At 41.6% G+C, this 10356-nt stretch overlaps 1 protein-coding gene across 1 annotated transcript; it reads right to left on the reverse strand.

Moving 5' to 3' along the window:
* Positions 1 to 266: 266 nt before the first annotated feature.
* On the reverse strand, positions 267 to 9874 carry LOC5573519 (basic helix-loop-helix transcription factor scleraxis). The gene is made up of 3 exons (XM_001660862.2): positions 9485 to 9874; positions 577 to 707; positions 267 to 518 (listed from the first exon to the last, which is right to left on the reverse strand). The coding sequence occupies exons 1-3, from the start codon at positions 9730 to 9732 to the stop codon at positions 274 to 276; spliced, it is 624 nt and encodes a 207-aa protein (XP_001660912.2). The 5' UTR covers positions 9733 to 9874; the 3' UTR covers positions 267 to 273.
* Positions 9875 to 10356: the final 482 nt, after the last annotated feature.

Raw genomic sequence — 10356 nt, forward strand, 5'->3', positions numbered from 1 at the left:
TACCTATTTTCGTTGGTATTTGACAGATTTGTTGATAGCAAACTGCCTACAGTGAAGGAGCGAAGGCGACGGATGTATAATGCAGATTCTCTGCTGAGAGAAAGTGAAGAAAGTCTAGGTAGGGAGCGAAGAGAAATAACTTCTGTCACGACAGTGGCGGCATCTAGGTAAAAAGATTTCAATCAAGAAGGCGTCGCTTCAGCATCGAAGCAAAAGAGACTTTCAAAATGGCGGTTTGACATTTCGGACCGTTCAAAACAAATTCCACTGGTACTATTTCTTTAATGAAACACAAAACGTACAAATGGCAGCCCTTCCCGTTCCTTCGGAACTGATGCCAGATCCTATCGAATCAAAGGTTTCCAGTCCAAACTCCACGTGTCGCAGCAGAGTTGAGCCTGATCCTCGACTGCACTGGCTACTGTCGCTTGTGCCTTCGCCGTCGCCCTGTTCGTCCCCAAATCCATTTCCGACCAGTTGCGATGGCTGAGCCATCAGACATGGTTGTCGAGTGTTTCCTGAAATTTTTGAACTATTGGTCTAGTTTCCCAAAACAGCAAGGCATTTTTCACTCACCTGTTATCAGTACAGCTATCAGATGAGAGATGTAGCTTTTGGCCAATCGGAGTGTTTCGATTTTGGAAAGCTTGCGATTCTTAGGTTCTGTGGGAATCAACAGTCGTAGATTGTTGAACGCTGAGTTGACACTGGAATTTAGAAATATATACATTTTTTAAAGTTATAGAGTAATTTGAGTGTGTATTATTTCAAGACCTACATTATTTATAACACTAGCATTACACCCTAAAATAAGTTGGAAATGATTCTATTTCAGTTTTTTGTCAGTATAATAATTGATGAAAAATGTTATCATCATATAAAACATGTTTGTGCAAGTTTAGTTAAAATGCATTGAATGTGCGAATATGCGATGCAATAATTCAGAATTATCAATCATTCACAATGTTTCGTATGGTCTGTCTCTTCCTACCACGTCATGTCCACAAGAGCTCATTTACCTTTTTTTTGTTTATGAATATTTGACTTACCCTTCTTTAACTATCAACTCAAACTCGTTATCACGAAAATACAGAAAACCTTTTCTGTTTGCTGCAATTTGTCCAACAATTTTGTAATAATTCGTTTGGATTTTTTTTTGCTGCATTTGCTCAGAGTCCTGAGCAGGATTTGCTTGGATTACTAAGAAAAATATATTTTGTTTGTATCCTGAACCGGACTCGCTTGAGCTTCTGCGATTAAATGCCTCGTAATATTGAGTAGGATGCGTTTAAAAATTTTAGCAGAATTTGCATGGATGCAGGATTTTTTTAGAATTCTAAACTAGATTTGTCGGTATCCTGTCCAAAAAAATGTCTGCTTCTCAGCTTTTCAATTTCGTTATTTTTTACATGTATGTGTACCTATGGCGCCCTGGTTTCAGCGAGAATTGCTCATTAGCTGCATTGCACAAAATTGGAAAATACTTTCAAAGTGTAGATAAAGCTGGTGTGCTACTCTTCCCCGAATGTAGATTCCCCGGATGTCGTTACCTCGAACGGCCTATTTCTCCGAAAAGTTTTTGGCATTTATAATTTATAATTGGCATTGTAATTGTCAATGTGGTGAATGAACTGGCCATCATATAGGCGTCCTTCCCTATTTGATTAGAGGTTCTTTCGAGTTTCTCAGCATTTTGGCAGCATGCAATTGATCACGTTTTTCGGATAAACGAATGTCTGGTTTTCCAAATTTGCTCTCTTGAAAATAAGAGGCATAATTCAATTTCATCTCACAGGGCTGGTAATGGTCAGACAGCAAAATAATAGTGACTTTAATGACCAAAATTATTATAATGGTGACCAAAAAGTAACCTAAAAGTGACTTCAAAACTACAAGTATTAGTCAGAAATATGACTAGAAATGAAAATACGTTCTAGGGTGTGTATTAATCAATCTACATATTATGTGAATTTAGAGCTGCAGTAATTTGAATCTTTTCTTAACAGTTATCTGTCCAGGATAAGAGTTGATTATCATAAATAGTCAAAAAGATGGCGAATCGGAGCATTCAACAATCATTTTTTTAAGAGACGAACATTAGCGTGATATACGTTACTATTTTATGTTTCAGATTTCAGTAAAAATAAAAAGTAAATCATCGCATATAGAGTGTCAATTTACCGGCCATTTTGCTTGTCCCGGGAAATAGTGGGATTTCTAAAATTTTTAATAAAACTAGTATTTTTGTTGAAATTGAAATATAATTTTAACTTTAAAACTCAATTAAAACAGCGAGATTTTTTTTTCAGAACAAACCATTTAAATATAAATCTAATACAACAAATTTAGGGAAATTTACTTGTACGTTTAAATTACCTCAGGGCCCTCAGCCCAAGGCACGGTTGTGAATAAATGCAATAAAAGAGTTTTGCAATCAAACATTTTTTAACATAGAGGTTTTAAACCTTGTAACTAGACTAATAAAAATATGTTTTACTTACTTGGTAATCCAGCCTGTTCATAAAAATAATTACCCATTGATTCTCTTTTCCTTATGATGCTTTTCTATTGCACAATTATATTTGTCTGAGAAAAACAATTGTTTTGCATTGATATTTACAGACTTTCTTCAAATTTTACATTGATCTCGGGGATCCTGGGATTTCCGGGCTGGTATGCTTTATATCCCGGAAAACGGAAAATCCCGAAATATCTCAAATCCCGTTTTTTTTTGTCCCGGGATGGACACTCTAATCACATACATGAACTCCGGAAAACAAACTCGTCATAGTTTTTATTAGCATAATTCCTTCCTTTTTAGCGTAATTGGCAAAAAACACTGAAGAGTTTAAAGTAGAGATACAAACTAAATGAATTATTTGAAGCATATCTTAACAAATCTGTGAAATAAATCAAAGGAAAATTGTTGGTTGTACACAAAATTGTGGCAAAAATCGAGAATGAATTACAGAACGTTCTGATACAAATTCATATTAATTGTGGCAGAATTTCTGTGAAATTAGATTTTTTCTTCTAAATAAATAACTCCAGAATATAATTGACAAATGAGAATGTCGTGCATAAAGAATTAAAAAATGATTTCATGCGTATACTTAAGATATTTGTAATTCAAATGAACGTACGTTTCAATAAATGAATTATTGAAAACAATCATATCACTCAGTGGCGACTCATAACCTCACGTTTTATCTGATATACGACCCTGAAAATGACGAACTTTGCACACATTTGAAATTCATGAACAGGTGGATCTGACGGGGAATAGCCTGATCTTCTTCTTCTTTCTGGCGTTACGTCCCCACTGGGACAGAGCCTGCTTCTCAGCTTAGTGTTCTTATGAGCACTTCCACAGTTATTAACTAAGAGCTTACTATGCCAATGACCATTTTTGCATGTGTATATCGTGTGGCAGGTACGAAGATACTCTATGCCCTGGGAAGTCGAGAAAATTTCCTACCCGAAAAGATCCTCGACCGGTGGGATTCGAACCCACGGCCCTCAGCTTGGTCTTGCTGAATAGCTGCGCGTTTACCGCTACGGCTATCTGGGCCCCCAATAGCCTGATATAACTGATATAACTATTGATGATTTATTATCGTTAAGCAACGTTCGAGCATTCGTAACTTTTTGAAAGGACCTATCTAATATCGAGAAGCTCTCTTTGTTTACTTTCTCTTCAATCAATAACAGAGCCATATTAACCTCTTCTGTTACATTTTTGTATGAAACAATAGCCGAGGACATTGTTTTTTGATCTATTGTGAAAAACTTCCCAAAAGAATTGCACTGTTGTAATCGAAAAAAGAGAGATGGGAGAGAATATCTTTTTGTGACATACGATGTTTAGAAAAGTTCAGCGAACATTATTAAAAAGTGTTTTTTTTGTTTGGAAATAGTTAACCAACGTCGTGTAAAAAAGCAGTGTCAAGGGTTAGTCATTGGAAAAAAAGTATAGTTTATTTGTTGGAATTTCTAATGCAATTTCTGAAATAATTTCTAGCAAAACTAGTACAAGCTCCTGGATGAATTTCTGTAAACACTTTGAATTTAGTTGGTGTTACTTCCTAATGCTTATCTTCCGGAGGACTTTTGATAATGTTCTTTCAGAAGGCAGTATTGAAAGTGTATTAAAATATTTCGGACTAAATATTCATTCCAAAATCGCTTTCCAAGTTTTGCCAGAATCTTATACAAAACTTTTCCCAGAAAATTTGTACAGTTTCCATTGGGAAGAATCTTGACACTTTGATTTCTAAATCACAGTTGTCTTTATAATGCCAAATATCTATTTCTTACTGTTTGTATTTGAAAAGCCAACCCAGTATGAAATTTCTTCATCATCAGATCATCATCAGTGGCTTAAGTGACCATTTTTCTGAAAAAAAAAGTGACTTTGATTACTTTTTGTTTGAAATAGCGACTTTTTAGTGACCATGTTGGTCATTACAACTGCCATTTTGTAAGCCGACCATTATACTGTAGGGTGTTTCTATAAAACCACAACTACTACGCCACTACTGTCACCCCAAAGTTATCAACTAAGGGTAATTTTTCAGAACAAAATATGATTTATAATCATGGTGACGCTGCACAGCACCGTACTGCCCTTCTATCCCGCGGTCCATAACATTTCCATAGAACATGTGGGACAAGTAGGCGTTGTCCCATGTTCTATGGAAACGTTATGGACCGCGGGACAAATATGTGTAGAACGGCAGCGTATTCCCTCCTCCCTGGCACTGTAGACTACACACTTATTTCTTCTTCTTTTTCGCAAAGTATATCAAGAAGCTTAGCAAGCTTGTGAATTTGAAAAAAGACAGCAGGTATAACCACGAAATCAATTTTTTAGCACGTTAAAATTACACACAGATATGTAGGACAAGATGTTAAACACCGCTAGCGCATGACGGCTCACCATAGTAGCATGTCCGAAAGAACTTGAAACTATTGAGAACCAGAGCTACAGGTCCAAAGCCCTGATAAAGGTGGATGTTTGTGATGGCTATGACCGTGGTCATCATGTAAAGAACAAACGGACATTGCTGTATCGTGTCAGTACCGAGGAGGCAGCCCCTCTAGCACGATGTAGGTAGCGCAACCCTGGTTAGGTGGCCTATCGAAAACTCTTCACCAACCAAGAAAGGCAAAAGTAGAGCAAACGGATTGATTTTACGGCAACAGACCCGGCAACGAATAAAGGACAACGATTGGAAAGTTGGATCTTGGAACGTGAGAACTTTGAATGAACCCGCGCGTGTTGGGCTCCTGGCTCGTGAACAGCGGAATGTTGTTGTGAACGTGGCAGCTATCCAGGAAATACGCTGGACGAGAACCTGGAGAACGCGAATTCCGAGCGGTGAACCCCATCGCCAACACTTTATTCAAGTACCACATCTACTACAGCGGTGGCGACAGAGCAGAACGTGGAGTTGGCTTCATAGTGATTGGGAAGCAGATGAAGCGAATTATTCGGTGGAAATCGGTAAGCGACCGAATCTGTGTGTTGAGAATGAAGGGCAAGTTCTTCAACTACAGCCTGATCAGCACATATGCGCCAACGAACGCTAAGCCCGATGACATGAAGGATGAGTTCTAAAAGAGCCTGGATAAGGCCTACGGAGAGTGCCCAAAATAAGACGTCAAGATAGTCATCGGCGACGCAAATGCGCAGATCGGGAAAGAAGATTTCTTCCGACCCGTCATTGGAACGGAAAGCCTTCATTCCGTTACCAACGATAATGGCCTGCGGCTAGTAACCTTCGCTGCTGCTAGAGGGATGGCAATCAGCAGTACCTACTTCGCACTCGGATCATTATCTCGTTGTAGCTAAAATTCGGGCGCGGTTATCCAGCGTCACGAATTCCACAACAAACAGAACGCTGCGCTTCAATATACAACGCTTGTCGACTGATGGGGTAGCTGCGCAATACCGTCAGCAACTAGACGAGCAGTTGGGAAGAATCAACGTTGCTGGAGACGTCGACAGCCTGTGGGACCCTATCCACGAAGCTGTGACAACAACGGCGCGTGAAGTGATCGGCACTGGTCAACGACGAAGACGAAACGACTGGTTCGATGAAGAGTGCCAGAGAGTGACAGACATGAAGAATGTCGCCAGAAGCCGTATGCTTGTGGCCGGTACCCGACAGAACAGAGAGCGGTACAGGGCAGCGAGAGCCGACGAAAAGCGAATCCACCGCAGAAAGAAAATGCATCACGAAGAAAGTGTGGTAGCTGACGCACAAGAAAGCATGAGCCGGAATGATATGCGGAGATTCTATGCAACGGTCAATGGTGCGCGGCACAATACCGTACCAGTGCCCGCCATGTGCAATGATCGAAAAGGGAATTTGCTGACCGATAAAACGGCGGTGGCTGCCAGATGGAAGGAGCACTTTCAGCAATTGTTGAGCGGTGGAAATGGAAATATAGCGAGGAACAGGATGAACATAGATGACGACGATCAAGCTGTGGACCCACCGACCATAGGAGAGATTAAAAAGGCTATCAGCGTGCTGAAGAACTGTAAGGCTGCTGGGAAGGACGAGATCCCGGCCGAGCTTCTCAAGCACGGAAGCGAGCAGCTTTACCAGTCGATCCACCGAGTACTTCTGAAGGTATGGGAGGCTGGTTGAATGGCCTCATCCGCCCTATCTACAAGAAAGGGCACAGACTGGAGTGTGCCAATTACAGAGGAATTACCCTGCTGAATTCGGCGTACAAAATTCTGTCGCGCATCCTGTTTAACAGACTGCGACCGCTCGAGGAGTTCTTCGTCGGCGAATACCAAGCTGGTTTTCGTGAGGGCCGTTCGACAACGTACCAGATGTTTAGCTTGCGAATGATCCTAGACAAATTCCGGGAGTATAACTTGCAGACTCACCATCTGTTTATTGATTTCAAGGCGGCGTACGACTCAGTGAAAAGAAATGAGCTTCGGCAGATAATGTCTGAAAATGGTTTTCCGGCGAAACTAGTTTAGTTTATTTGGCTTTACATCAATTATCTTGATAAAGCCTCGCCAACAATATTTCGCCAATTCCCTCGGTTCATGGCCGCTTCTCTCCATCCTCGACTGAGACCCACGCTCTCCAGGTCCTGGTGTACCTGGTCCATCCACCTAGCTCGCTGCGCCCCACGCCTTCTTGTTCCGACCGGATTCGTGGCGAACACCATCTTTACAGGGTTGTTGTCCGGCATTCTTGCAACATGCCCTGCCCAGCGTATCCTTCCAGCTTTAGCTACCTTCACGATACTGGGTTCGTCCGGCGAAACTAATTAGGCTGATACGTGCTACGCTGGATGGTACGAAATCAAGTGTTCGGATCGCAGACGAGGTGTCAAGGGGCGATCAATTAATTACGTAAGACAATTTTCGGGGTTTTTCATCCCACCCCCCTCCCCCCTTGTAAGATTTTTTGTATGAAAATTAAAAATAAATTGTATGACGCGTAAGAAATCTCAAACCCTCCCTCCCCCCATAAACCCTTACATAATTAATGGACCGCCCCCCACCTCGTTCGTGACGTTAGACGGATTGAAGCAGGGAGACGCACTTTCGAATTTACTGTTCAACATTGCACTGGAAGGTGCTATTAGGAGATCTGACGTGCAGAGAAATGGCACTATTATCACAAGGTCGCACATGCTCCTTGGCTTTGCGGACGATGTAGACCTAATTGGAATTGATCGCAGGTCAGTGGAAGAGGCCTTCGTGCCTCTGAAGAGGGAGACAGCGAGGATAGGCCTGACTATTAATTCTACCAAAACGAAGTACATGGTTGTAGGTAGAGATAGAGTCAGGCATGGTGGTGTAGGTGCTGAGGTAGTGTTTGAAGTTGTTGAAGAATTTGTTTATCTTGGAACACTTGTGACATGTGACAACGACGTTTCCCGCGAAGTGAAATAACGTGTTGCGGCTGCGAATAGGGCCTTTTACGGACTACGTAACCAGCTTAGGTCCCGCAGCTTGCAAACCGAAACAAAATTCGCCCTGTATAAAACATTGATTGTTCCGGTGGCTCTACGGGCACGAAGCGTGGACGTTGAAAGAGTCAGACCGGAAAGCTCTCGGTGTTTTTGAGCGTAAAGTGCTGCGGACAATACTCGGTGGGAAACTCGAAAATGGTGTGTGGCGCAGACGCATGATTCACGAGTTGTATCAAGTGTACAAAGATGCGAATATTATCAATCGTGTAAAATACGGCAGACTTCAGTGGGCTGGTCACTTAGTGCGAATGTCGGAAGAAAGAATTGCGAAAATAATATTCAGCAGGGAACCAGGTAGAGGTCGGCGGCTTCGGGGAAGACCACGAATACGCTGGCTGTACGCAGTGGAAGAGGACCTGGCGACCCTTAACGTTCGGGGCAACTGGAGCAGTTTCGCCCAAGACCGACGAAGATGGAGCTCTACAATACGCCCGGCAATGGCGTGACGCTACGCTGTAGCCATCAAGGTATCAAGGTAGGTATGTTGGACAAGAAGAGCCCTATTTTGTGTAATTTTATTTTATAGAGTAGTTGTTTCATGGAATATACCTCAAAATTAGCAGTTATTCTCGAAAAAGAGTCGATTTCGATAACAATTTCAACCGTTCTCCATCGCACAAATGTGGATTAGTGGAAGAGGAAATTCTTTATGCATCAAACCGACTCATATGATGGATCAGAACACTATAACAGTAATTTATTTGCGAGGTTAATTAATGGAGTGTTAGTGAAAGCCTCATCTTCGATTCATAAATGTGGTATCAAAGACGAAATACCCTTCCAAGCATGAATCAAAGCTTCTAAGAAAATTATAAACATTTTATTTTCCAGGCCTAGATAAAATAGAGGTAGTCATACATAGTTTTTCGTTTCCGAATTCCGTTAGAACGAGGGCATAAAACCGATGATACATGGTCGAGATATAAACTTTACATTTTTAAAAACTGTTCCTTAGGGGCTCAACTGACATGATCGATTTTTCTCCATCGTTCTTTTTTTCTACTAATAGATTGAAGATTGAAGAAATCTTCTATCTATCTATCTATCTATCTATCTATCTATCTATCTTCTATCTTCTCTATATAAATAAATGAAAAATGGTGTTTGTATGTCACGATATCACTTACGAACGGATCAGTGGATCTGAATGATTCTTTCTCCGTTATGTTTGTCACGGGTTCCGACGTGTTTGTGTGTATAAAATTCCAAAGGTTATTCACCGGGAAAGTCGAAAAAACGAGAGTGAACGGAACTGTAATTTTGTATGGGATGAACCATAGTATTTGTCAACAGCCTACTTTATGGCATCCTATAACACGAAAACATGTTACGGAAAGTGAATCAATTTTCTGCGATAATTCAAAGAGAGCAATGATGAAGAACAATCGATGAATGCAGATAAGTCCTAATGAATAATCAGTGTCGATGTCAGCAATAATTGATAGCGCATGTAACTTGAACATCCACATACCTATGCGTCCGGAAGCGCTCCCTTGCATTAGCCTGTGATCGTTGATGATATCCACCGTCTGCCGTGTCTTCCATTTGTGAATCCCTGCCGAATCCCATACCACTTGCAGTGTCACACGCCATCCCCGCCGTCAAATCCGCCGCATCTCCAAAGAGTTCCTCGTACACACTTTGCATCACTTTCTCCACCCGAGCTGCACTACAGGTGGCTCTATTCTTTGCGGTCCTTCGACTTCTAACAGCACTCATCGCGTCAAAGTGTCACCGTACTTTCCAAACTTGAAAACGCATCCTTTCTGTGGCTAACCGCGATCGGAACTGATCGCACATGATCACGCAATCAGGCCAACAAGGCCACACTTAACTCTAACGCTTCGTCTAGTAAGCGAACACTTGTTAAATGAATTAAGTCGTTAATGAGCAATAAGTGATGAGTGGGAAAAGAAGATGCCGCACTACTCTGAGTGAAGTCGTTGCCGAGATCTGGGGAAAGGAAGTTCCTTCACAAATATATGGATCATCACACCAAGCAATCATCATCAGCAGCATCGAAAGCGTGAATGTGAGGAGGCGTTTGTTTGTTTTCTTTGCTGCTTGGCTTCTTCGGGATCGGAGATTCCTTGCAAGTGATACCACTGCTGCCTTGTTCGGTCGATACTCACTCACGGCTGATCGTTGTCTATTTCTGGAGAAAATTTATGACCTCTTTACCGGAGTCGGTTCACAAGTGTCACGTGTTCACAGTTGGGGTGCGGGCAGTTACTAATTTGCGGGTTTGTTATCCTATGTAAACATCGAGGAACGGATGTTTCGTTCTGATTTATTGCTGGTTGAATCGATGGCACGTTAGCTGCACCGCAAAATCGGGTGAAG

This window comes from Aedes aegypti, chromosome 1 (genome assembly GCF_002204515.2).
Source record: "Aedes aegypti strain LVP_AGWG chromosome 1, AaegL5.0 Primary Assembly, whole genome shotgun sequence".
NCBI lineage: Eukaryota > Metazoa > Arthropoda > Insecta > Diptera > Culicidae > Aedes > Aedes aegypti.

Coding starts and splice junctions, on each gene's coding strand:
- LOC5573519 (XM_001660862.2), bottom strand. CDS start 9,732: ATGAGTGCTGTTAGAAGTCGAAGGACCGCAAAGAATAGAGCCACCTGT. Junction 708..9,484: donor GAGCGCTTCCGGACGCATAG/GTATGTGGATGT, acceptor TCTAAATTCCAG/TGTCAACTCAGCGTTCAACA. Junction 519..576: donor GATAGCTGTACTGATAACAG/GTGAGTGAAAAA, acceptor CAAAAATTTCAG/GAAACACTCGACAACCATGT.